At 48.4% G+C, this 27376-nt stretch overlaps 3 protein-coding genes across 7 annotated transcripts; all 3 read right to left on the bottom strand.

Moving 5' to 3' along the window:
* Positions 1-2681: 2681 nt before the first annotated feature.
* LOC114061510 (D-dopachrome decarboxylase) lies at positions 2682-5301 on the bottom strand. The gene is made up of 3 exons (XM_027892048.1): positions 5141-5301; positions 4871-5046; positions 2682-4065 (listed from the first exon to the last, which is right to left on the bottom strand). The coding sequence occupies exons 1-3, from the start codon at positions 5246-5248 to the stop codon at positions 3993-3995; spliced, it is 357 nt and encodes a 118-aa protein (XP_027747849.1). The 5' UTR covers positions 5249-5301; the 3' UTR covers positions 2682-3992.
* Positions 5302-8680: 3379 nt separating this feature from the next.
* LOC114061508 (glutathione S-transferase theta-1) lies at positions 8681-19559 on the bottom strand. Of its 3 annotated transcripts, XM_027892043.1 has the most exons (6): positions 16471-16611; positions 16325-16381; positions 13317-13404; positions 12059-12209; positions 9704-9880; positions 8681-8898 (listed from the first exon to the last, which is right to left on the bottom strand). In XM_027892043.1, exons 1-6 carry the CDS (start codon positions 16580-16582, stop codon positions 8698-8700), a joined length of 786 nt encoding a protein of 261 aa, XP_027747844.1. In that variant the 5' UTR covers positions 16583-16611; the 3' UTR covers positions 8681-8697. The 3 variants fall into 3 exon arrangements, with proteins under 3 accessions (XP_027747844.1, XP_027747843.1, XP_027747846.1); XM_027892042.1 differs by lacking the exons at positions 16325-16381; positions 16471-16611 and adding an exon at positions 19347-19559; XM_027892045.1 differs by lacking the exon at positions 16325-16381 and having other exon boundaries at positions 16471-16608.
* Positions 19455-26896, bottom strand: LOC114061509 (glutathione S-transferase theta-1-like). Of its 3 annotated transcripts, XR_003572142.1 has the most exons (7): positions 26736-26896; positions 23931-24018; positions 23093-23243; positions 22359-22535; positions 21624-21815; positions 21254-21372; positions 21017-21150 (listed from the first exon to the last, which is right to left on the bottom strand). XR_003572142.1 is itself a non-coding variant. In XM_027892047.1 (6 exons), exons 1-6 carry the CDS (start codon positions 26845-26847, stop codon positions 19537-19539), a joined length of 747 nt encoding a protein of 248 aa, XP_027747848.1. In that variant the 5' UTR covers positions 26848-26896; the 3' UTR covers positions 19455-19536. The 3 variants fall into 3 exon arrangements, 2 of the variants coding, with proteins under 2 accessions (XP_027747848.1, XP_027747847.1); XM_027892047.1 differs by lacking the exons at positions 21017-21150; positions 21254-21372 and adding an exon at positions 19455-19563; XM_027892046.1 differs by lacking the exon at positions 21017-21150 and having other exon boundaries at positions 21236-21372.
* Positions 26897-27376: the final 480 nt, after the last annotated feature.

The following is a 27376-nucleotide window of genomic DNA, read 5'->3' on the forward strand; positions in this document are numbered from 1 at the left end:
CGGGCTGCCGGCGCTGCTCGCGGGGGTTCCCGGGGGTTCTCCCGGCGCGGATCCCGCCGGGTCCCTCCCGCTCCCGCCGCTCCCCCGGGACCCGCCGCTCCGCCCGTTTCCACCGCAACCGCCCCCGGAGCCGCGGCGCCAACAACGGCGCGCCTCGTTGGCCGAGCCGCCGCTCCCCGGGCAGCCAATGGGAGCGCGGGGCGGCGGGAGCGGGCGCTGAGGGGGGTGAGGGGAATCCCGAGCGGGTGCGAAACCAGCCCAAGGTCACGGCTCGTGTCACTAAAGCTCCCCGGGGGAAGGTGGGAAACAAGCAAAGTGCCCCTGGGAGGTGCTTCAGCGCGGCGGCGTCGTTGCAAAATGTGGGATGTGTGAAAATTTCCTTGAGGAAGGACGTTCATGAAGTTTGATCTTTGCGCGCTTTCAAGCCTGTTCAACAAGAAAATAGATTCCATCCGTGAAACGGCAGCTAACGAGCTCTAAGTGATGTCCGGGTGTTAGTAACACGAGTCACCTGGCGATAGATTGCCTCGTTAAGGTTTAAGGCTTGCCGTGCTTCCATGATCTCAGAGGGAGTTGAACAAAGCTTGGGGAGGAGGGTTGTACGGTGAACTCAGTGAAGGCAGAATTTACGGGCCACAGGGACTTTTGGTAGAACGTCCAGAATAAGGAAGAAACTAATAATGACAACTCAGAAACTGTACACGATCAGCTTTGATTGGGTAAAAGGTAATTCTGGCAGGGGCGGATCACAAACCCCCTCGGACTCACAGACCATCAGCTTAAGAAACCCACCTACCCAAAAGAAGAGAAAGACTGAGCCTGTGCACTAATTAGCGTGAGAAGTGAGAGAATCATTAACCAATAGAAGATGGAATAATGATTAATAAGAGAACTGCGTAACTTGTAGCCAATGAACATTAATGCTTGTTTGCTAGAATGTATAAATAGTAAAAGGTTTTGGTAGCAGTCATGCTGGCTTTGTGGATTTGCCACCCAGCCCCTCTTTCTGCAAAGAACTGTAAATAAATAATGTACTTCCACTCTGTATGGGGATTGGCCTCTTGCACCCTGGGTGAAAGAACCTATTTTGAGGACAACAATGGAGGCAGTGAGTGAAGTCAAACACTGCTGTGACAGCTTCCTGTGGAAGTAGTTTTATTTAAGTGTAAGGTGGTCATGCAACAGCGAGTTCTAAAGAGCAGGTGAGCCATTTAAAGCCCTACAGAGCCCTCCATGTCAGGATAGCCTGAGCACAGACAGACTTGTCAGGCCCCACCTGTGGGACAGAACCACACATTTAAAGCCTCCTCTTGCTACAACACATCACACTGATGAAGGTAAGCATGTGCTCAACCCTCACTGATTGAGCATTCGTTGCACTGAATCACCATTTAGCATGGTAAGAGTCCTCTTCATCGCAAATGTTTGATCTCCAGAGTCCCATTTGTGTTAATGCCTTCCTTTCCATCATGGCAAACCAAGAACAGGGTTTCCATGAGCAGCAGCACCACACTCACGTGGTTGAAGAGTAACTTGCAAAGCTATGGTAATTCTGTAATACTTTTTTGTCAGTAGTGCCCTGCTGTGTGCTCAGGGCCTCACTGCTCCTCTCCAGTGTAAACACACAAAAAGGTTGTCCACAGTTCAAAGGTTTGAGGCTAGGAAATGGTTACTCAGTGTTCAAAACAGGGCATCAGCTTTTTGTAGGATATCCTTGAGTCCTACAATACTGTCAAAACTAACATTAGCTCAGTGAAGGAAAAACAGGCCATCTCTTCAGGTCGACATGAAATAAAATGTACATTCAGCACCAGCAGCTTAGGAGGAAAAACACCCAGCTGCAAACTCACAGAATCTTATTCTGCTGACAATCCTCAGCACCCAAAAGGTATCAAGTGGCTCAGACCAAGGTCTTCATAACCAAATGACCAATGCTTCCATTAATATTTTAACTGCTCTTATAAAATAAACTCCATGGACCATGAAATTCTCAAGATGGTCTTTGCCCAGCACTTTTTCCATGATTTTGCATTACTTTAGGATGTTTTGGCAGATAATGCCAGCATGCAGACACAGCATGAAAATGGGTGGGAAAGTCACACTGAGGACCCATTTTATTCAGGTATCTTTGTACAACATAATCCTTTCTAAGCTTTCCCTCTCCTTCCTTACCTCTTCCTGCTCAACTCTGCAATGCTGGGGAAGTTGTTCCCAGGCACGATCCCACATGGGGAGCAGCCAAGGGTGAGGGGATGAGGGTCAACACGGCCCAAAAAAGGAGAGCTGGGACACATGGCATTGCAAGGTTTCTCTGAAGGAAGCAAAGGCTTTGGCAAGAGTTTGTGTTTGTTCCTTCATGATGTAGGACCTCCAGGAAATGCAGGTAAGAATTAAAGTGAGGTTATTTTCTGCATTTCAGCATATTCAGCTCTAGCTGGTCAAGCCCTTTGCAAAGCCAGGGCTGTCCACCCCTTTCCCTGCACCACAGTACTCCTGAGCTACACTGTGTCTCAGACTCAGTTCACCTACCTGTTCATTACCTGAGTTTCAAAAACCTTTGGTTGAAGAGACCTCCTGTGAAAGTGGAGAGACCTGGGCAGCCACGATGTCTGTCTCCAGGCTCTAAGAACCTACAAACCCCCAGTGCTGTAAACCAATAAACTGACACTTATCAAGAGTACCTTTGCTACAGTTTATTAACCAGATAAGGTGTAGACCTCCAGCCTGATACACAAATTTGTGTTTGGTATTATATTCCTGACAGATTTGGCAAACATAGAAGTTATTTCTGCTGCATAGGGAATAACCAACTTCAAATTGTAATTAGAAGGAATATTTTCAACCGTCTTGAGACCTGAAGTTATAAACAAAACTCCCATCAGAACGACAAAGGCCCCTTCTGCCTTGCATTCCTGTGGACCCCCAAGTCTCAAGGACGTGCTCTCAGCTCTGCTGAGCTCCCTGACCTCAACCTGACCAAGTCACAAAGTGCAAAGGAAACTGAAAAATGTTTTCACTATCAGTGGAAGGCAGAGATAACACTACACATAAAAAGTACCCTGCTTTTGTTTTAATAAAATAACATGTGAATTCCAGTTATAAAGTGAGGGAGCATATGGGTCCTAAAAGCCCAAAATACTTCTCTGCTGGGAACATCAGCCACAGATCACAGTGAGATGCTGTGATCCATCACAGCAGGATGAGGAAAAGTACTTTGAACTGAGTAAATAACAGAAATAAAACTGGTCGGAGCAGAACTTTTAAAATATTTTCCTGTGGCACAATGCAGGTCTTCAGAAATGGCTCCCTCCTCTAGACATTGCCATCAGCACACAGACATTCAGCCCTGAGAATCTTGTGGACAAATAACAATTTGTAGGAGCAGTCACTGGATGTGGCAGTGACAGAGCACAGAACCTAAGGTCTGACATGAGACTTCAATGTCTAAACTTCTCTCCTAATAATCACCTCTCTTTCCTGAGAGGGCTTTCAGGAAAGCCTGAAAAAGAGAAAAATTTGACTTCTAGGTCATCTTTTCCAGCCTGGGACCCTTTTGCTGCCACAGAGAAAGAAGGATTTTTCTGCCTTGCAAAGTATGAGAAAATCTGGATAAACCTCAGAACCACTCTGGTCCTCAATAAGGCCAACTATTCTGGGATTAAACTTTTACTTCTACAAGACAGCTTTGTCTAGACATATGCACGGCCATCACCAGAGTGCAAGGGCTCAGCTGGGCTTAGGCACCATGAGAGCCTTCGTGCTACGTGACAGGCTGGAGACACCGACCTTGAACTATCTCAGTAAAATCAGTACAGGTGATTGCCCCACTCTTCAGCTTTGTGTGCACGGGATGCAAAGACAAAAGTGAATCATTCAGGTGAAGGTGTAGAGCTAAACAGATTTGATCATAAGAGGAAACAGGTAGATAGATGGAGCTGGTCATCTCTGGGTTGTCTTCACCATTGCTTTGTTCCAACCGGCTGCTCAGGGGATCACAGGAACGTCATGACTGTCCTGTTCTTGCCAATTTGCCAGGGCTCCACTGGGTAAAAGCGGATGACAATCCTTTTGGGTATAAAAGCATAAATGTGAACAGTGGACAGGAAACATTATTTTACAATTAAATATTACCCTTGCCCAGTTTGCAACATGGTAGAAAATCTGCACTAAGGTCTCATGTCTTACACTTCATGATATTAATTTAACAGAGGCAAACATAAGCTGTGTACGGGCAGGGTACAAGTAGGTGCCAGACTTCCCCCACACAAATAAAAGCCAACTGAATTTCAACACTGCCTATGAGATACTTGTCCATTCAGAAGGGCCCAAGCAAACCCGTGGCACGGGTTTACCCCAGCAGCATCCAAGAGGCTGGAAAATACTATTATCACTCTCCTTTGGGGAGAGGGGCACAGAGGGACATGGCTGACCTTCAGGAACAGCCCTGTTCCCACATTTGGCATGGTGATGCCACTGTGAAGCTCTACTAGCTCTTGTGGGGTTTTGCACCAATTTCACCAACTGAACTACTGATCTTCAAAGAACAGCTAGAGCCCAGACTGTTCAACAAGTGCAAACTAGTACACAGTTTTATCTGGCCCCAAACCACATATCTGGGGTTCAGCATCCAAGAGCAGTTAAGGTTTGCGATCTGGTCTTGGGTCTCTATTACACCTTAACGTCCTGAAGGACATGGGAACTGCTCCGTTCTCACTACCCTTTAACATCTCCCTGTACTTTGGTTTGCCGTGCTCCATATATCCACGGACCACACAGATCTGTGGAGCTGACAGAAGGGACGATCTCCCTCCCCCTGCCTCAGGGGTTATCCCGGTGTCCTTGCCCTCCCGCCCGGCCGGGCCGCTCTCACCGCTCGGTGCCGAGGCCCAGCTGCGCCGTCAGGAAGTCGAAGAAGCGGGCGCTGTGTCGCTGGTTCTGCTCCGCCGTGCCCACCACGCCGATGGTGGAGACGATCAGCTGCGCGCAGGGCTCGGCCGAGCCCGACACCACCATGGGCAGCCCGCTCCGCACCGTCACGTTCACCCGCTGCCGGCACAGCCACCGTTAGGCCCCGCCACTCCTGGCCCCGCCGCTCCCGGCCCCGCCGCTCCTGGCCCCGCCACCCCGGCCCCGCGCTCACCTCGGCCGGTTTACCCAGGATGTCGGCGGTGGCGGCGCACAGGGTCTGTGCCAGCCCCGAGGGCAGCCGCTCGGCCGGCAGGTTGGTCTCCAGCTCCACGAACGGCATCGCGCTGCTCCCACCGCGGCCCCAAAGTGCCCCCGCCCGGCCCGGCCCGGCCCGGTCCCTGCCCCGCCCCTGGGAACGGTGCCCCGGCGGGGGCGGGCTCAGCCCCGGGACCGCCGCAGCACCGCGGGGCACGACCCGCCCTGGCACTGCCCCTCGCCCTGTGCCAGCGCCAGGCAGGGCTCGGGGCTTTCTCTGCTCCACCGCAGCTGCACCAGCTGGCTGCCGGGCCTTTGGGGTTTACCATGTGCCGTGCTGGGATATGCATTAGGGGCTGTGACGCCTCACACATCTCGCTGGGTAAAATGAGTTTTGTGACAGTCCTTCTGTGACTTTTCAGGTCGCTGCAATAGGCACCTCTGCGCCTGTCTGTGCAGGGAAGGTTTAGAATGGAAGCGCAGTGATATCTCGGAACAACTACTAGAAATTAAAAGGCAAGCAGAGAGCTTTACTCCTTTATCCACTTCGTATTAATTACCAGGACTTTGAGCAATCAGGACTTTGAGCTCCCGAGTTGATAAAAGTGACCCCGGCAGGCTGGCTCACTGGGACAGCCTAATCTACAGATCAGAGGTGTCTTAACTAGAGGTCAGAGGTTTCTCAGAAGCTGAGCTACTGTCCAGTGAGGTTCCATGTGCTCATTTACAGCAAAGGGTTATGAACTAGCTTGACTGAAAGGTTGTCTTGTTTAAGGCACAGAACTGTTGTGAAAATTGGCCCCGTGTAACGTGACTTCTTGAGTTTCTACAGTCCTAGACCATGCTAATGAAAACTGATGGAACTGCTCATTTTCTTTTTGCTGAGGGAATTGCTTGGCCTTCACTGCTGCTAATGAAGACAATAGTGGCACAAGGAGCCATGTGTATAAACCAGCCAGGAATAAGTCTGGGAAAACATTTCTAGGAGAGAGATTGTGAAGCGAGAGACCCAAAGGGAGAGGGCAGGGGGTTCTGCAGGCTGGCAGGAGGTGGCTGCTTGCAGCAATAAGCAATAATACAAATGTTCCCTTTAAATCCAGGAAATCAGCAGAAGAAATAACCCCAAAAAAGTTAGATTACAGGGCAAATTTATAGAAATGTATAATCTTGTAAATAGATAGTCCTGAATTTGTCACCAAACAAAGGCAGTGGGGGTACTCAGCCACCTTGCAAATCCTGGGTGCAACCCCACCCTGCCTGTTTGCTGAGTCAGCGACTCCAGGGAAGATGCCTTTTAGGATCCATTTTTCTATTTTTCTCACGTTCCTTCAAATACCAAAAATCTCTTCCAATTTCATGGCTAAAAAACCTCCCCATGACAAGAAACCAGTATATCAGAAGGCCTCTAAAGGGAAAGAAGATTCACATATCAGATGTCACTAATTACAACTGGACAGGGGACTGTAACAAACATCTTTAAAGATACGCATTGTCCTTTGCTCTTGATGGTTCACCGTGTGAATGGCAGATTGTTCATGGCCTCACAGAGATTTCATTAAACTAAAGACATTTGTTTTATTGTTTCTGTCTCAGATTAGACAGTTAAAATGCTTGTAGGGGGACAAACAACCAAGGCAGGACATCACATAGTCTCAAACACCCTCAGCCTTTTGAAAATGATGAGATTTTTCTCTCCTGTAGACATTTGCAGTCTCATCATCCACTTCATGATTCCACTCTCAATATTATAAAAAAAATATCATCCACTTCCCATTTAAAATTTAAGTCAGTCGTGGGCAATATTATGTGAATAAAACATCAATAAAAACATATTATTCATCTCATGTTTGGGAAGAAGGGAAGGGTGGGAATAAACATGTGCCTATTTCCAGTAGGGAAATAGATCTCCCTCCAGAGGGGGTCTTCAGTCAGATCTCTTGACTTCATGGAGAACTTAATTACAAAACAAAATTTCCTGCTAATGCAAGCTGAAGTATATAAATGAGTTCCCTTTCCAGACAGGGAATTTAAAGATCTCTCTGGGCTCTAGATTAGACAGTATCTAGAACTGAAACCTTAATGAAAGACATCATGAAAACACATCAGGTTTTATAGAATTTGCCAGAAAAAGTGACACCAGCCAAGACATGGTACTACTGGGGGAAAAAAAACCAAAAACAAACAGAGAAGCAATTCCTGAATTAATTACTCATTTTGTCTTAGTCTTTACAGGAAGAGTTCTTGGGCAAGGATTTCAGGGTAAGGTTCAAGGGCAATAACTACTTATGAAGGGAAATACACAGCTGTATATTGCACCCATTTCTGCATCTTTTACAATTTGTTATTTTCAACTGAAGAAACTAGAAATAGTTGGATTCACTCAGTTTTACCTCATAAATTGTGCTGCAGTACAAAAGGATTTTGTTTTTGAGCTACAACTAACCAGAAACAAACAGCCAAGGAAAAGAGCCCAAAAGCTGCAAAACAACTCTCTGCCCTTTCATTGTGAGGCATATATTGCTCAATGCCACAAAGTCTCTCTTATTACTTCAGCTGTACAGGGTCACTTGGTGAACTTCCATCCAAAACAGAAGAGCATGCCTGCCTTTATTCCCCCTATCCATTTCCTAGGAGAAATGTGGATTGCTGTTACAGTATTACCGCAGAAAAAAAAATCATTTGTTTACTGTTATATATTCTTTCAAGAAATCACCGTGAATGCATTCTTTCAGAGCACTCCCTCTACCATATCAACATGGTATTTCAGGTAGGCAGCGATTCCAAGGCTGTGGCCACCACCAGCTTGTTGAAGTGACTTGGTCTTTCCTGCACAGATCTCCAAGAACAGCCCCTGCCACAGACTGAGCACCAAGGGAACCCAGGCTTGCAGAAATCAAAAGCAGTGGTTAAACTGAAGAATTATAAAGATTCACAGTTATAGACGAATACAAAGAAATTTGTCACAGGAACCTAAAGGCAGCTGGAACTGTGGAATGTACATGGACAGCCAAGCAAGATGCCTCAGAAATAAGAAACTCAAAAAAAAAAATCAAGTTTTTTTCACTTTTGTGAAGTAGTTTTGTGCTGTAATTATCTGTGCAGACATGTGCTGGAAGATGAGGATTAGGCACACTTTGCAGTGTAAATGTTAAAAACTCGTGAAAACAACAATCCTCATGCTATTCAGTTCTCTAATGTTCCCAGTTTATAGGCTGGCTCAGATTCTGTCAGGAAATACCGTTCTTGTCTCTACCATCGCTGAAAAGACTGACACCTAAATAAAATCCAGATGCACATTAAGCGACCTGTAGGGCCTCAGGCTCCAGTATAAATTTAATGTTTCAGTTCTTAAACCTTCCCCAGCTTCCACCCCTAAAGATACAAGAAAGGCCTGGCCGGGGGGGAAACACTCTGGAATTTCTGTGTTAGAATTACAGTGCTCTTTCCAGTTACATGTAGAACTGGAGGTCAGAGAAGAAGTTAAAAAAAAAAAAGGAAAAAAAAAAGGCAGGAAAAATTGTAAGATAGGTTAATTCATTTCAACATCTTCATCAACACAGGTGCCAGCTGCTCTTTCAGCTGTGGATCAATTTGAATGTTGCTCAGTTCTTTGATATTGAGGATCATCTCGTGGGCTTGGAAGAAAAGCTCTTTCCCCACAGCATCCTCCACCCGCCTGCGCCACTCCATCAGCCTGGGCCTGTCCTCAAAGATGTCACAACCAACTCCAACGGGCTGCAGAAAGGGGAGAGAGCAACAGTGAGGCTTTGGGCAGTCACTTCTTCACGGAGACAACAGGCACCAAAAGTGTACCCTGAGGTACTGATAAAGGAAAAAAAATGAAGAGTTCATAGAGGAGCAGCAGGAGGAGGGAAATCTCCTCTGGTGGGGTGTACCTATTTAGGGGACACAGAAGCTAAACTGTATTTTAAAAGGCATCCACTAGTCAAGTCCTGAGAGCTGGAAGAGCTGTTATGAGCAGCAGAGGTGACTGCCATGTACTGTGAGTGATTTTCAGCCACAGCATTGAAGACGTGGTGGGCTGGCAGTTCCAGGGACCACTGCACAGTTTGCAGGACAGCTCTGACAAAGAACAACAAATTTGTAACAGATTTAACTTGATTGCCTCTGTCTGAGACTAATTCTTGCATCTTCCAGACATGGCATGGGCAAGTACCATATTTTTGAATGATAAAAATATTCCTATATTGTTTTCTGATTTCATCAGACCTGTCTGCTATTACTTCTCACTTAAAGTTATCACCTCTTTCTCTGGAGGTTAAAAATAAAGTCATGATAAAGACTGAAGAAGAGGTATTGTTAGAGAAGAGAAGAGAAACAAAAGAGATCTGTTGCAGCCAGCTTTTTTTGTGTGTTCTAAACCCACTCCCATATTCTCCCCATTGTTTTAGGCCAGTTCTGTTGAGATATGCCCTCGCTCCTCTTTCTACTGAAGTGTTACCACATGCTGCACCCTCCCTGCCCAGCAGCATCTGTTTTCCCTTGTGCTGATGCTTCCTTACCAAACTCCACCACTCACTTGCATCAGTTCCACAATGGCCACAAGATCCGCCAGGGAGATCTCACTCCCGATGATAAAAGCCTTGTCCTGCAGAAACCTCTCCTCAAATTGTTTCAGGGAAGTGGACAGCCCATCCATAACCTCCTGGAGCTTCTCAGAGGGCAGTGGCTGCCCTGTGAAGAGGGGAATGAGCACCTGAGGAAAGAAGGGACTTCAAAGTACAGTTGGCCATCTTCTCATGGATCCAATCGCAGTAATGTCAATTAATCCCATGAACTACTCCTGATCATCAGTGATCCTGCAGCAAAGCCACAGCAGGGGATGATGCTAGAGCTTCATAGACTGCTTCAGCTCCAAGTAGCTCATGGACAGAGAGCACACGTGCAGGCCAAAGGGGCTGACCTGAACTCCAGCTGATCAGCAGAAATGTGCAGAACTAAATCAATCATCTCATTTTGTCCCTGGCAGCTGTGCCTCCACTCCACCCTGCTGGGTTACAAAAGAAAAGCGGGCAACAGCTGCAGGGGAAGACAAATCCCTGCCACATTCACCCCTGTTGCATCCTCTGTTTCACCAGGCAGCCAAGGCAGGTCAGCAGCTGCCTGCCCACCAGCCACCCCAGCCATGGAACTGGGTGCTGGAGGCAGCTGCCTGTCCCACAGGATGATGGAGAGGAGGGAATGGTGATGGCAGTGGCAGAAGTGTGGGGCAGGACTAGAATGCTGGAGGGACTGGCTGGAAAGGCAGAAATGGCTTGCTCTGTGTGACAGCAGCCAGTGAGGCTGGGAGTGGGGCAACACCATTTTTACACCAGCCTTTCTGGGGCCTCCCAAGCACCGCTTTTTAAACCACTGAAAATTTTTCTGGAGCAATCACATAACTGCAGTCCTTGTGTCTCCACAGACTTGCTGGCACAGAGGGTAGTTGCCTTTCCAAGACATTATTAGCTGCTCACGGGGGTATAGGCACCACTAGAGCCCACAGTGTTTCACGAGTAGGCTGCCTCCATCTTCCACAGCTAAAGAAATACAGTTTATTTATAGAATGAAAATTAAAGATACAAATTTCAATCAGTGTGAGGTGACTGAATTTCTGCTTACTGCAAGTATATTCAACAATTCAAGATGAGATTGCTTAATCCAAGCCATGATTTTGGCCAAATACATGTGGAATCTATTTCATCAGAAAATCCATGGCCAGTTCTCTTCCTCAGTGATTCCAGTTATGCATGACGGGATCTCTGGATAAAATCACTTTAAACAGCTTCTTCTTTTCTTTATCTCAGGGCAGTCTATCTTCTCCCATTTCTAGCTAATATGCTTCTGTTACATGGTGGCTTTATATGTTTCCCTATTTTCAGTTATTCTGAGGACCTTTTCTGCACGTGGGTTATTTAATCCTCTGCAGCAATTAGCTGGATTTCTTTCCTTAGACACTGAAGTAACAGCCTGCAGAGGCTGGAAGAAACTGCTTCTTTTATGAATCTGACTCATATTTGACTTGTTTCTCTGTACTCTATAGCCAAAAAAGAAATCAAATGCCAATAAATCAAGAAGCTAAATGAGTCCCGATATGCTTTGCTAGGGACAAACAAGGGCAAACTTTACAAGGGAGGAGTGAACTTCTTACCTGTTCACTAGCAATCATGATTTCATCTGAAATTCCATACTACAGCTGTACTTGCAGGGCTATATTTGCACCTGTGTCTCTCTGAGGATAGCTGCTTTAACTGTGAGTTGGCTGGAAATAGGTGTCCAGCAAAATTATCTGATACTAAATGACTTTCTGCCTCAGAGTAATTCTTTTAATTTTGCCTAAATGTAAATTGACCTGACTACACTGAATAAGGAAAATCTGCATTTCTGAGTCTCTCTGTCTCTGAGCCCAGTACCTAAGTGTACTGGAAGCAGAAAGCTCCTTCTGGATTTCTACCCTGATGGGGCTGTAGGGACTTGTATGAAGACAGCAGGTCTCTCTGCTTCCAGCAACAAAGTACATGCTCACCAAAGCCAGACTTCTGCCGATGTGCACGTTCTGCACAGCTGTGCAGTGAGGGGGAGGCCCCTGGAGGCAATACTCAATCAGTTATATATTCACTCACAAATCCAGGCAATGGAGCTCTGTTGGGTTTGAGACCTTCTGCACCAGATGTACTTTAAGGAAAAAAAAAAAAGTGGCAAAAGCTGCTTTTGCCAAATCCTGACGTTGATCAGTTCAGAACAGCACCCTCTCCGACAGCTCCTCTCAGCTGGGAATGGCCCAGGTCTGTTGTTTCGGCACAACAAACCCCCTCCAGATTGGGGCTCTTCAAATGCTCAGTATTCTCGCAGGCAAACATCACTTCACTCACACTTGAATAGTCAGTCTCCTTACCTTGATCCACATGGTCTTAGGAGCGTTAGCCCGGATGTTGGCATGATGCCAGGAGAGGTATTCATCTACCCGGGCCCGTTTTTGTATGTCTGATGGGTACCAGTGGTCGGGAGTGTTGTACTTTCGACTCAGGTACAGCAGAATGGCAGTGCTGCTCACGCATCAAAGGAGACAAGAAAGGGGTTAGCCAGTTGTGATGCAGAATGCTCTCGCCTAAGCTCCCTCCCCTGCTCCTTCTGAATTCTCTGCTTCCACTAGAAAGCATTCAGATCAGGATTTCCAGTGGAGTCTAGGGATCATATAAAGGCATCTAATTTGTGTTGACATCAAAGATGGCCCTTAATCACCTTAGTTCCCATGAGAACTTTAACCTGCTGGAAAATCACAGCACTGTTCTGTGGTGCTGCTGGACAGTATTGGGGTAAACAAACAATAAATCTCCATTATCATCTACAACAATGGTAACTCTACTTGCTCCTTGACTGTTCTAACTCATCTCTCCGAGACCTGCATGTTTACGTGCTTGTGTACAAAACTCTCTAATGGGTTATGCTGCCTTTTCACCAGGCCTGTCTCCAGCCTGCAGCTTCCACTGAAGTCTGTGGAAGGCCCAGCAAGGAAACCCTACAGAATCTTTTTGTGTTTGTCCAGATGTTTATACTTCCACTAACTGGCAGGAGAAGTCAGATGGAAAAATATCTTAGTCATATGCAACAATACTTAGGCTGTTACTACAAATAAAAATGCCAGAGAAAATGTGCTGACAAAATGGAAGAAAATGCAGACCCCTCTACTATGCTGGTACTACCATAGTTCAAATATTTCAGCATTTGACATCATTAACCAGTCTCCATATTAGTCTTTTAATGTAAAGCCTAAATTTTATCTCTGTAGGTGTTCACTCAGTCTTTATGACTAATTCAGATAAACAGAATTCTTTCCTAGAGTAAAAGGGTTTTTCTTTTCCTAGGGTGAAAGGAATTTTTATAAGCTTTAAACATTTCCCAGAAATGTTTATAATCCCATTTTGAGGTAAGTGCATTCAGGGTGAGATCAAGAAGCTAAGTCAGCTGAATTGTTTACATTCTGAAAGATACTTCAAACAGAAAATGGAAATGAGATCAAATGAGGTTATACTATTAAAAATAACCAACATGTTCATATATTCTGTGATCCTTAATCATTCCATGGGAATGACATCTTCTAAATGCAGCACAGATTTCTGGTACCCAAGGAAGTCTAAGGACTGAGTTCTTACCATTCTGCAAGGGTGAAGTCTCCGTCCTTCAGTGCTGGTACTTTCTTTAAGAGGTTGACTTTGCCAGTGCCTTCGCTATTTGATGGCCCTGAGAACACGAACAGACAAGGCTGGGGTTAGAAGTGTATCTGTCAGTGACTGATAAATGAGATACCTGCAGCCAACCGGACAATCAGTGACCTGTGTTAGGTTTTCCTGATATGGCCATATTTCAAAATTAAAAGGTAATGAAATGGAGGAGTCAGTGTAAGAGCTGTCTGTAGAGGGCAGTCAGCTCAGGCTGGGCCCACAGTGTGGAGCAGTTCACATTTCTGTACAGGATGACAGGGTTTCTATTGCTTGACTCAGGGACCAGGATTCTGGCAAAACTTACGGACAAAAATCACTCCCTGGGAGGCACTGAGAGCACACAATGAAGGTGCTGGTATTGAAAACACCATTGCACATAACAAGGAGCAGCTGACTTGTCTTGAGAACAGTGTGTCCTGCGGCTTTAGAGACAGAGGGAAAAAAGACAGAAGTTAGGATGAAGACAACCAGGGGCAAGGAAGCTCAGATGCCTCGACCTTTCATTACTCCTGACTCTGTGTTACTCCTGAATCTGCATGTCAGCCTACCTCTGATAGGAAAATGCAGGAGGAAGACACCATCCCATAAGAATTTAAACTTCACAGTCCCCTGGAGGCATTAACAGCTGACCATGAAGGCTTTCAGTTTCCTGCTGCTGGCACTGCACTTGCCAGTCAGCAGTTAAATGCCAGGGAATTGTACAACAGTCCAGGAACACCTGAGTAGAAAAGCTCTGAGGAATTTGTGTGCTTTGCTTGTTTTAAGTGCTCCTTAGGAGGAAGGGGAGGTGGGGGGGAAGGAAGGACTCTTAACTAACAGTGATCTCCATCCCCAAGATCTATTTGCCCTCATTCAGGAGGCAGTGACAGTGTCTGCTTTACTGGACAAATGTGCAGCAGGAAATAAGTCTCCAGGAAATAAACCCACCCTCTGGACTATCAAATTTGTTTGCATATGGTTTGGGAAGGGGCAGGAGAAGGCAAATAGCTGCATTACAATTACAGACTCCTATCCCTACATAGATTTCACAGAATGAGGCAAATCAAGCAGAGCAGACGTTACCACTCTGTTTTCCTTTCTAGCTGACTAGCCTCTACCTTTTTTCTTCTTTAAGAAGTACTTTCCTAAATTCCAGTGTAAGTAGCTTCATCAGAGACCAAGCTTCACATCCATCTGAAGGGATTCAAACCCATGTGTTCCATCTCAGTGGGAAAAGTCTCTGGCTACCTGCTGTGATAGTGGCCTCGAGCTTAGCTGGGTAAGAGGCTCCATGTGCAGAACCACGCAGCACTGTCAGGAGAGGTGGGAAGACAGAGCTTCTTAAGAATAAGAGCCAGACAGAAAGTGCAAGTTAAGCCTAATAATTGAGAAAATTGAATATAAAAATAAAAATGCCCCAAAATCAAGCCAGCAGGCCAAGTACAAGGTGCCTCACACACATGATTTGTATCACAGAAACAGCAAGGCAAATTTTTGTAATCTATTGTCATGCAAGGAGTTGCTTTAGAAAGATGCTCGGTCCTGTGCTTTTGGAAGGGCTCCAAAGGCCAGTGGTCATCACACACCCAGCTCTGGTGAGATCTGGTGAGTAGTCAGGGGGTCCTTGGAAAAAAGCAGCAGAAAGTTTCCATTCAGTAAAACTTCCAGCTAACGAGCAGTCCCATGTCAGACTCAGCTGTTGTCCTGCTGTCTGTGTTTATTATCCAAGGTAGCAGGAAACTAAGAAACAAGGACACGAGAAGTAAGCAGAGGATGAGGGCAGCCTGAACCAGATTTCAGTCAGCTTTCATCACACAGCAGTCCTAGCAGGAATACTGAGCATATTTGTTCCCTGATGGGACTAACATGTCATTACATCAGGCTGGACAGTAGGTCGGTGTCTGTAACACAGCCTGCACCTCAGCCCAGAGATGGCACTTCATGTGCTCTGGTTTGTACAAAGTCTTTGCACACAGAACAAAATTTAAGCTTCCGCCTCTCTTCAGCCAGCAGAGCCAGCCTTTTTGTTTACTGGTATTAGGTGGCCTATCTTTATCACTCCTGTGATGTTGACTTGACTTATGGTTCTGTTTAACATCAGCTGTGTCTGGTGTAATTAGATCTTGATGTCACTCAAGAATATATAGATATATACACTGTGTGTATTGTTGGGCTTTGAGGAGTAACTTTAACAAGGAAAGCATACACTGTAAAAAAAGCAAGGCAGGCTGCACACACAAGAAATTCTTAAGTGCAAGTCATAACAGAAGGAAGGAGACTTACTGCTGAATAAAAAGAGCAGTGGACAAGATTTTACAGAAATAGAAAGGGAAAAACTCCAGTCTATTTGCCAATCGTGTCGCTGCCTAATCATGTCCTCAGCTAAGGACTTCCAAGTATATGCTTTGCCTTAGGCACAAAAGCAACAATTTACTAGGAAAATGCAACATGTAACTGGGCAATAGTTATACAGCTGGGGGGAGCCCGAACAGCTGAGTGTTTCTGCAAAGTACAGCGTTCCCAGAGCACTCCTCGGCTGTCACTGTGACTAATTTGCTAGAGATGGCTGGAAGAACTTTCCTCGGTGATCCACAAAAATAGATGCAGCGGAGCTACGAGACCGCTCCGGGAACAGGAGTCGCACGGTCAAACCACTGCGTTCAATGCCCCTGGGCAGCGCACAGATTCAGCATCACTCGGTGACCTCGGGAGCACGTCCTTCCCTCCCACCAGGACGAAGGACGTGCTGTTGCTCTTCTGCCGGGAGGTGGAGGGGCTCCCCCGGGGGCCAGGAGGGCAAACCCTCCGCAGGTCCGGGCCCGCAGCGGCGGGCTCAACCCGGCCCCCGCCGGGGGATCGCGTTCCAGCGCCCCTGAGCGCGGCCCGTCCGGCCCCTCCCCGCCCGGGGACAGGCTCGGTGCCCGCCGCGGGGACCCTCCCGTCCCCTGCCCTGCTCTCACCTGCGCGGGGCTGCTCCGTGCCGCTCCCCGCCGCCGGCCTCTTCCCCAGCACCGAGTCTGCCAAGAGCCAAGAGAGGGGCTGAGCCCGCAGCCCCGCCGGGCTGCGCCCGCCCCGGCCCCGCTCCGTCCCGGGGCACCCGTCCCACCTTTGAATAGCTCCACGTGCTTGAACTCGAAGGGGATGTTGTTGCTCCGGGCGAAGATGTAGATGGAGCGGCAGGGCTGCGAGAGCAGGTCCAGGTACAGCTCCAGCCCCATCCCGACCCGGCCCGTCTTGCGCGGAGCTGCCGCGGCTCTGCCGCCCGCCGTCCGGAGCCGCCCCGCATGGGCCGGCGGGGGCCGAGCCGCGCCGGGCGGGAGGTGCCCTCAGTCCCTCCCCTTCTCCTTTTCCCGGGCCGTGCCGGGCAGGGGGCGGTGGCTGTGCGGGGCACGGAGCCGGGGGGAGTGGAGTGTGAGGCGTGGGGGGACCGCGGGGTGCCAGCCTCCTGCGGGGCGCGGTCTGGAGAATGCCAGAGAAGCCCAGGAGAGCCCCCCCGGCTGGGGCAGGGGTGGGGAAGCACGGCTGGAGTTTGGACAGAGGGCACAAGAGTTCCCTATCCCACCGTCAAGAGACCCTGGCCCGTTGGGGCTGGCACCGTGCCTATTCATTTTCCTTCAGAAAAGGAAGGTAACACGGGAGATAAACTGCGAGTAAGGGTCAATTGCCAGCCTCAAGTGAGAGGCTGGCACTAAGCACTGAGAGAACAGGGGTTGTTATTTCCCTCTGCAGCCTTGGCTGGCACCACAGTGGCTCGGGAGCTGCTCTCACCCTCAACATCCCACCATGGCTCTTAAAAGGTAAATGCTTGTTCTGGTAACACAGCTCTGCAGGGATGTGCCACTCTGCAGACAAGGCCTTTGCACAACGTCTGCTAAGCCAGCATTAATCTCACACTGCCACATCTCAGGATGGTTTTCAGTTCAGAACATAATTCTTTGGTCATGTAGTCTCTGCCCAGTCCTGCAAGGTGACACCTGAATGGCAGTGAACTGTGGAGGACTTATCTGCAGGCATTACATCTGCATACTTACTCAGAGTGACTTTCTGCTCTCCCTGGTACTTGTCACTTCAGATTTCCACACAAGTGGAGGAGAACTAAAGAAGCTTAGACTCAATTCAAGCCCTTGTACTGGGCCTGCAGCATTTCACAGCTATGTGATTCAGGGAAGGTGACGTGCTGGCTGAGTAATGGGGCTTCTGGGACTCTGGGAGATAGAGCAGCTGAACCACTTAGAGCAAAGTCACCTCCAGTCAAACCCAGCTCGGCTCAGCTGACACCTTTTTATCAGTGTTGTGCCAGAGAGCCTGTGTGTTGCACAAATTTTTGGAAGGAGCCATGTGAACTTCAGGGAGAGGGAACTGGAGGATCAGTTGCTTTTATTCTTTTTTTCACAAAGGGTGATGAGAAGGCTCAGCTAGTGAGCTGGGAGGTCTGGGTAAATTACAAACTGGAACACTTCCAGGATTTTAGAACTTTCAGATTTAGAACCACACTGTAAGAGTTTTTCAGTTTCTCAGCCAGAACGGGGAAAGGGGCTGTGCACACCCTCCAGTTCCTCTGCAAGCACAGTTTACCCTCTAGAGCACCTGCACCCAGCACCAATATGCTGGAGATCAAGGCTTGTAGAGTGTTGTGGTAGGTGCTTGAGTTCGAACTGCTTCAGTACAAAGGAATCTTAAATGTTAAGGGAGTGGGGAAAAGGAGCGTGAAAGTGGCTCTGCACAGGTAATAGTCTGAGGAGTCTTTGTGTTTCAGAGTGGTTGCATGTCCCTGCTCTGAGATATCCCTGAGAAGAGTTTGTTGATCTCAGTGGTGTGCAGCAACCTTAGCAGCGTGGGTTCGCTTTGCTCCTTTATTTATGGTTCAGTTGATCTATTAGTCCTATCTGGACTTCAAAGATCTTTTCATGTGCCTCCTGGAAATATTCCTTCCTTAAGTTTTTCTCCACTTTGCTGACTGCACTGCACAGCCCACACAACCCAAGAGGTATTTTTATCTGGTTGTTATAGGCCATTTGACTGATTATTCCTGGTTCCAGGCTTAAGCTTCTAGCACTGCATTTTCCTTCACCTCAAAGGCCATTTTTTGTGCCTCTCTGTCAGCTTTATGAGAACAGGAACAAGACAGAAACAATGCATTAAGTTCCGCAATTTATTTCTTAATAATTTAGGAAAGGTCTCAGGATGTGTATCTGCTTTTTAACTATTCCTCCCATTTTGTGTATCCCAGCTTCATTTTATTCTAAAAGTCACAGGCTTTCACCTATTTCCAAATAGCCCCTGGCAGGAATGGAGAAAACTGAATCCAACAGCATGTTAAACTAACACTGGAGGTGTGACCCTCTCCCTTTTCAGGGTGAAAGGCGAGTGGACTCTCAACAACAGACATTGGCAGGCAAAACTCTTGCACAACCTGTTGGGTTTTGGCAGGCAGCTTTCAGGGCTTTCAGTCTAGGAACTGGAACCTGACAAGATCAAATGACACAAAATGTGGAGGTGTAGGGATAGCAAAAGGCAAAGTACAAGGATGAGCTGCCTTATCTCCACAATTTAGAGCAAAAATCAAGGAATCTGTTGTACAACTCTGTGACCATCCAAGGAGTGCTTTAGGGAGGTGCTTTCACTTATGTGCATAGAAGGGCCCAAAATGCCACTGGTCACTGCACCATGAACATACAACAGACCAGAGACCACGGGAAAAACAATTTAAAATCTCTTCCTGTCACCCTGACCAGGCTGGAGTGAGGCGAGTGTGCTTACCCTTTGTGACACAGCAGTGGAGGAGCACCAGAGGGCCAGCTAAGAACATAGTTCCAGCTTGGTTTTGAAGGCAGCTGTCCTTGCAGGAGCACACAATGGGTGACATTTAAGGAACTTGTGCCTTATTCCGACAAGCACAAAATTGGCTCGAGACTCTTACATGGAGCTCTTGTGCTACAAGTATCGTAAATTAGAAAATGAAAAAAATGACAGTGTATTTACCTTGGCTCATGCAGTGGTTTGCGTGCAGAGCAGCCCTTTCTGGAGATTCTGCAGGGAGATGTGTGTCAGGAAAAGCTCTGCTCCCAAGCCCAGTCTGAGGTTTGTCAGGGTTAGCACTCTGCAGAATAGACTCTTGGTTTTGATTACTCTTCTGCTTTGGTTCTACTTGAGCAGAAGCTGTGGGAGACATTTATTGTGCTGGTAGGAAGTTTGCTCTCTACAAGAAAGGGAAAAGCTGGAAGTCAGGAATCTTGAAGTTAGGGTGAGTACAAAGGTGCCAACAGCAGAGCGCAGCAAGGCTGGGCAGCCTTGGTGAGGCAGCAAAGGCATCTCTTTAACTGCAGGGTGCACAGCAGCGTAGCTGGTGACTGTGGTAAACCCTCTGCAGGTTACAGAGGGAAGGAAGCGGTTGGTGGTACAACGTAAACAGGCTGTTCTCTTGAGGCTCAGCACTGCTGGCAATTTGAGCACTGGGGCAGCATCGTCAGGGGTTGCTGCTCAGGCACCCCTGGGGCCAGAAGAGAGCTGCTGTCATTGACTTCACTCACTGGCACGCAACAGGCTCTTCTGAACAAATTTACCCATAAAAAATCAGATCAGAAGACAAATATCCCTGCATGTGTCAGCACTAAAACTGCAAAAGTTTGGGGAAAAGCTGCCTTTTCACCACTCACATTTAGGATTTCCCGTAGGCCAGAGGAACGGAAGGTTAAGGGCCCAGCCTGCTTGGCTGCTACAGCTCAGCCTACAGGCATGTGTGTTGCAAACTGTAGTTCACGTGCCCTTTTGAACTAAAGGGCAGGTTTACTCAGGAGGCAAACACAGAAGAGGGAGCTGGCTCATTCCCCAAAAACAGCAGGTCCAACCGAAAACATGCGTGAGACTGTTCGAGCAGCTACTCGGACCTTTTCTGAGCACTGTCATGGCTTGCACTCAGATGGCTGACATCTCACCCCCGGCATTCTGCATGGCCACCTCTGTGGATGGTGTAACCAACCAGCACAGACAGACTCCCAGATACAACCAGAGCTTAACAAGGAGGCGGGGAAAAAACAATTCTGCAAACTGGAACCCTCCTTGCGGAAGCCCGTACCTGGAAATGGGAGGTCACAGGACAGGAGGACAGGAAGGCAGGAGGGGCACAAAGGGACACAGGCAAGAGGTTGTAAAGGGTGCTGCACAGGTGTGCAGGATGACTCCATGTCCGCTTCCTTCCAAATCCTGTTTACAAATCCAAACAGAGCTACCACACCTGGTAAATGTAACCATTAACCTTACTGGAGGATCTGAAGAGACAAAAGAGTAGTGGAATATTAACTGTATTTGGAGCATTACTCAGCTCTTGTACTGAGTGTTCTGCTCACCCAGGGCTGGCCAGCACAGCTCCTGCTGCCCTCAGTGCTGGCCCGGCCACCGCAGCCCCCGTCAGTGCACACAGCCTGGCCCAAGTGGCTTCTCTCGAGCTGACAAAGCCACTGTGGGAAAATAGAGCGAGCACTTGTGTGGTTTACAGTGGGGACCGTGTGGTTGGCAGCAGCTTGACCAAGAAAAGCAGCTTTTCACCACTGTGCAGGGTATTCTTTGTAGAGTGTGATATGAGTCTATGGTCATGGAATTTTATTGACAGGACTAACCCCATCCTTCCCAGAAGCTGGAAGCCTCCCTTGGGTACCCACACATCTTCTTGCTGCTGGGCACTGTGTCCCTTTGCTCCTGCAGATGATGCAGCAGCATCTAGTGGCCAGGTGTTCTAAGAGCCCTGGCAGTGTCCCCAGCAGGGGCTGAGTCCTGTTCTGCCTCTTTCCTAAAGAGCAAAAATCTTCCAGCAGAGCGTTTTCACTTTGCAGAGTGAAAACCATCTGCTACAATTACTTTTCCTTGTTTCAGATACACCTGTTCCACCATACCCTCAGGAAACCTTTGCTCTTGCCTGGAAAACTTTGAACAGAGACGGAGAAGGCAGCTCTGACTGGCCCTTGTTTCCACACAGGCTGAATCACTCAGTCCTCAAGCAGATCCAGTGGTGCTGGAGCATGAAAGAAAAGCCTTCAGGGCTACAGCTCCCATGCTGCAGTGCACAAGAGGAGAAAGCAGCTCACAGCAGTTTAAAATATATTTTTCTTCCTTTCTAAGTTGCAGAAAGGCTGTGAGTAAAGGAAAGTGGATTTTGTGGAATGGTGTTTCTGTATTTTTTTTAGAAGAAATGCTGAAAGACTGCAATAAGCCTTCATAAAATAATCTATTTTATTAGAGCATAACCCTCTAATTCTGGCTGACCTGCTTCAGGAGCTGTTGCTTGAAACCCTCCAGCATTTCAGGTGCAAACTGATCAGCAGTCAAGTTCTTAATGTTCATGATCCCTTCGTGGGCTTCCTGGAAGAGCTCCTTCCCCACAGCCTCTTCCACCCGCCTGCGCCACTCCGCCAGCTTGGGCCTCTCCTCAAAGAGGTTGTAGCCAGCACCTACAGGCTGCAGGGAGAGAGAGAGCACCTGGGAGTGAGCCAAACAAGGCATTTGCCAGGGATGGGACCAAAGGAAGGACCGCTAGGCTTTTGGCTCAAGGCAGCAGTCAGTCATCACATTGGGTGGAGCTCATCTCTGGTTCTTAGCTCATAGGAAGCAAGGGGTGACATCCTCAGCAGCTGCTGTCCCCTGGGACATGCAGCAAACAGCTCTGCCATGGCTAACCCCAGAACTGTCTAACACAGAACACGGAGGTTCATGCACACCAACACATCTTTACTTTCTCTGCCTATTTTATAATTTATCTTTTTTTTTCCTGAGGAATTTTGACCATTTTTCTATAGAAAGAACTGTCTCCTCCTCATCATCATCAGAGTAGGTGTTCCCTGGCAAACTTAATTAGGGTCAGAGTCAAAAAGGAACAAGACTTAACCCCATGGAAGGGTTAACTGCAGGGAGCTCTGCCATTACAGGTGCAGCAGCCACGCCTTGGTGTGGGGTGCCCACAGCCCAACCCACGTATCCAGCAGTGCTGGGATCGATGCTCACCTGCATGAGCTCCACCAGTGCTACGAGGTCCGCCAGGGAGATCTCGCTGCCTGCGATGAAGGGCTTGTCCTGCAAGAACTTCTCTTCAAACTGCTTTAGGACAACACTGAGGTCCTCAATAAGGAATTCCAATTTCTCTGCAGAAAGTGGCTGGCCTGTGAGGACAGGCAGCAGCACCTGGCAGGGAGAAGAAACAAGTTGCTCTTTAGGTGATTCCTTCCAAACCTAGTCATCACCCTCTCTTTGCCACCCTCTGAGGATCCCTCACCAGCCATGCAAGAGAACAACTTGAACTGCTGATCTCTCTTGCCAGGTCAACATTAATGTTAGTCACCACTTCCTGCCTCTCCTTGTCTCCTCCCTAGAAATCTGAAATTTCAACCACAAGAATCTCTTCTCAAGGGAAGACTGCATCATCTGCCAGCAGCTGCATTTTGTTTTCCAGCAGGAGGCTGGTTCTTTCCATGAAGCTGAGCAGCAGGCGCTGAGCTGTGTCTGGTGAGAGCTGCTCACCCAGGATGAGTTTGCTCTGGGTCTCACAGAGCAGTAGCTGCACCATGAAAGATTCAGGCCACTTCAGTTAGGCTCAGCTGAGCAGCCAAGTTCAATTCCAGATCTAGTTTTTTCCTGATCTGTCATCTGACTTGTACATTTGCTCGGGAAGGCCCTGCACACAGCTGGGCTGTTGCACTCACAGCTCTTAGCATTTAATTTTTGGTGTATAATGGTCTCACCTTCATTAAGAACAGCTTGCTCCCCTTCGCACGGATGTTGGCATGCTGCCACGACAGGTACTCATCAACCCTCGCCCTCTTCTGCAGGTCAGATGGGTACCAGTGATCAGGAGTCTTGAATTTCTGGGTGAGGTACAGGAGGATTGCAATGCTGCCCAAAGAGCGAGACAGACCTGTGAGTTGATCATCTGAGATTAAAGCACCTCATCCTTTCTTCCCCTGAAAATTTTGCACTGCTGGACAAGCAACACCACAAACCTGATCCGAGTCAGGTAGAAGTGCAGGACGTGTAACTGCCAGCAAGGCGCAGCAGAGGGAGAGAGTTTGTGCTGGCTCAACCAGCACAATTGCTTGTGGGCAGCAATTATCTGATACATCCCCCCAGCGAGACAGATGTGGCTTGCTGGCAAAGTTACCCCATCAACACATTTGTTGAGCAAATAGGAGCTGCAGAATGAGTTTGTACCAAATCTGACCTTCACAGTGCCTGGCCATTCAGCAGCAGGTGCCCTGTGTCAGATTTCCTGTGCTGACCTACAGCCTCCAGCTGCAGGCAGAGAGCAGGAGGTCACGTGGACAGGTATTTAAGCTCAGAAACACTGCCTACATGCAAGGTAGCTCTGAGCAGCAGCCCACAGATTTTTGCACTATCAATGCTGTTTGAGTTGCTTACATAACGGAGATTCTCTTGAAACGTAGGTTTGTTGTGTACAAGTGGAACCGACAGGAAGGAAGAAAAAAACCTGCCTGGCCTGGAGTCCCAGCAGTGCACTGGCAGAATCCAAGCTCTGGGATAAACAATACTGCAGGTAGGGAGTTGAGCTTCTTTGAGCCTCACCTCTCTGCTAAAGTGAAAGAACCATCCTTTAGTGCAGGCACCTTCATCAGGACATTCACTTTCCGGAACTCCTCCGTCTTGTGCTGCCCTGAGGAGGGAAATGAGAAGTTTTACTTGGCAGGAATAGTCAGGACTTATCTTCAACACTCGTGGGGACCATTTGGCCTCAAGTTCCTGGTTTTGATTGTACAAATATAGTCTTATATCAAGCTTATAAGCAATCAATAAGTGCTGCAGGGTCAATAGGGGGGTTGCCCTATGGTATCACCTTACTTGCTTATTGTCTGCATACCAGACCCACCTCTCGACCACGGGCAGAATGGCTAGGAGTCCTTTCATACCAACAGTGCTTGTCTACTCAGGGCTCTATCAGCTCCAAGTTTGTGCCTGGAGGTACCTGTCCTGTACAAACCCAGAGTGAGCACTGAGTGCCTTAGAGAAAAGGGATCTCACTATCAGAAACATGACCAACATGGACAGTGAGAAAGCAGATTTTTTTTTTTTCCTGGATGATAATGTAATTTATACTCAACTCTCTTTTTAGCCCTTGGATGAAAATAAATTTCTATGATTCCATATAAAGATGGTACTTCATTACAGATCTGTCAGTCAGCTCCTGTGCATTCAGTCATATCTTTTGTCAGAGGAAATATGGATTTGTTGCTTTTAAGCTATCTTGTAGGTTCCCCCTGAAAGGAAGGAGCGTGAACCTGAAGGGAAAAGGTGCTTTGTTCATTTGAGGTCTCAGTGTGCTCCACTGTGTCTGAACCCAGTCTCAGATGCCTTGTTTTATGTGGCTGGTTTGTGCCAGCCTTTTCCAGCCACTGGCTTCAGTCACATGTGTGTACCTGTGTATTCAAGCCTCTCTAATGTGTAACTAACCTTATGCCATGTCCTGCTGTGTGAGTCACCTGAGAATCTCTGTGCCAGAGGAGATGCTCTGGAAGTGATTTTAGCTTTCCCAGTACCTGGCAAACCTGATTTGTGATTATTCCCCTGTCACTTGGCTCGAAGCCCATCTCCTCCACCCCCTTTTAAAAAGATGAAGTGTGCAGATTCCAGGTCCTCTCAGGTGTCCTTTGAATGTCACATGATTTCTATCCATTCTCACTCTTTCTACCCCTTTCCTTGAGACCTGCCCTACTGGGGGCCCAAGAGCTTTTCTGAAGGGACACGTTCAGTGCACCAGCTCAGTTTTGAGTATCAGTTCCCTCACCTGGTCCTCACATGCTGTGCACTGATGGGCACTAGTGCAGCGAGGCCTCCCACACTGTCCCAGAGTGGCTAATCCAGCTGCAGGTACCTGGAGCACTTCCCACTCTAGGAATGGGATGAGATGCACCTTTAGGATGCACCATAGCCCAAATCACCTGTCTTAAATCCACTGGCCAAAAGCAGGCACTGATGCCATGGGGCACAGAGCTCTGGGAAATTGTGACTTTAATTCACTTTCCTTCCTCTCAGTTCCCCAATACCTGTATTTCAGATGTTCCATTCTCGCTCATGCTCTCATTGCTCACCTGCCATCTCCTTTGCACCAGTCTCACCACAGCAGCTTATGTATTGGGAAAGAAGGGGAAGGACAGGAGATGAGCCTGCCCCCAGTTACAAACAATTGCAAAAATTCTTACTATGAAACAGGTGGGAGGAAAGCCACAGCAAGGTACAACCAATGCACAGCTAAGATGTGCAGGGGAACACCCAGAGACTAAACCACATCACCCCTGAGTCACAACTTGGAGCCTCTTTTGTTCCTTTACCAATTTCAGCCCCAGAAGCCTTCTCATCTTTCACTGTTTTTAAGCGTTACTTTCTGAGGCATTGTTATGCCCAACACATTACCTTAATTTCAAATCCAGCAGAGCTCTGGAAAGGTTGAAAGACAGCTTTTACCAGCTTCAGTTACAAAGAAATAAGATGCAAATCTTTGGGGATCATTTGGTGAAAACACACAATACCCCTTGGACAGGCTCCTATCAGTTATCAGTTGGTTTCAGCCCAAATAAACCACCTTCCTTTCTTCATTTATCAGTGTTCAGATCACTGGCAGCTGCATTGTCTCGCTCCACAGCCTTCACAAGTCTGCCCTCAACCCTCTCAAAATGGCTACAAACTGCTTGACCCAGAGGAACCCCCAGAGGAGCAGCCAACTGCCCTGCCCTGCCTGCACATGGGGACACACCGGCAGTGAGGACCCTCACACGTGAGGACCCTCCCACAGGGCTGTTAACCCCTGCCAAGAGGAGAAGACCCGCTCTGCAGTAACTGCTGCTGCTTACCGGAGCACAAAGTGTTTTAAAGAAGTTTAATTGGGGAACAAGAGCTGCACAGCTCGGCTGTCCTCGCCCATACGTGAATGTCCCACCTCTGTGAATTTTTGTTTTCCATTAACCGGGGAAGGCCCTCAGACCTGGCACATCCTGAGCGCTTCTCAGAAAAGCCTCTTTTATCAGAGACCCACTTTCTGCTGGGGTGGAGCCGATTTCAAAGATACTGCACGCCTTTGCAGAGTCCTGTGTGTTGCAGAGGAGCAGAGGTACTGAGCTGACTACTTAAAAAACAGGGGTGCACTGGAGAATTAGGTCCCGGTTTTGTGTAGGCACCGGGAACCCTCTGCAGCGGGAGGGCCACCTCGCCTTCTCGCAGCATCTCGCACTTAGAGGGACGGTGAGTAACCCGCTTCCACCCGCTGGCTGGAATCCAGCAGCTCCCCCGGGTGGAGCAGCTGGGCACCCGTTAACCCTGGGGCCGGAGACACCGGGAGGACAGGGGACCCCCTCGCCGCCCCCCTCCAGCCCCGCTCACCCTTCATCAGCTGCACCCGCTTGAACTCGAAGGGGATGTTGTTGCTCCGGGCGAAGATGTAGAGCGCCCGGCAGGGCTGCGAGAGCAGATCCAGGTACAGCTCCAGCCCCATCCTGCCGCCGCCGCTGATGCCGCCGCCGCCGCCTCCTCCCGTGTTGTAGCGAGCGGTGCCGTCCCGTCCCGCCCGGTGCCGGCAGCGCCGGGCCCTCCCCGGGGCGGAGCGCAGCTCCCGCTCCGGCCGCTCGGGGCAGGGCCGTGCCCGAGCGCTCACAGGACAGCGCTGATTGCACTTTTTGGAGCAAAGTTTCAACCGGGCTCTGCCACCTCACATCTGATCTCTGGCTTGTCCTAATAACTGCCCTTAATCCTTTAATGATAAGGAAACTGCAAGGCTGAGGGGGTGTGGGTGCTCAAGACGCAGATCCCGGTTTTACCCCACAGGGGCTCTTGCAGTTCTTGCACAAGAGGACTTTCCATTCCTGCCATTCCATCACCAGCCCAGACACTCGTGCTATGGAAAAACAACTGGAGAGCAAGCAGTCACACAACAGGAAAACATACACTGATTCACTGCTATCAAACAACCCCACGTTGGTCCTATCTTCACAAGATTCGACCACTCTTCCCAACACCCATCCCTT

This window comes from Empidonax traillii, unplaced genomic scaffold (genome assembly GCF_003031625.1).
Source record: "Empidonax traillii isolate 1590-97213 ecotype Southwest subspecies unplaced genomic scaffold, ASM303162v1 scaffold338:size1951571, whole genome shotgun sequence".
Lineage (NCBI taxonomy): Eukaryota > Metazoa > Chordata > Aves > Passeriformes > Tyrannidae > Empidonax > Empidonax traillii.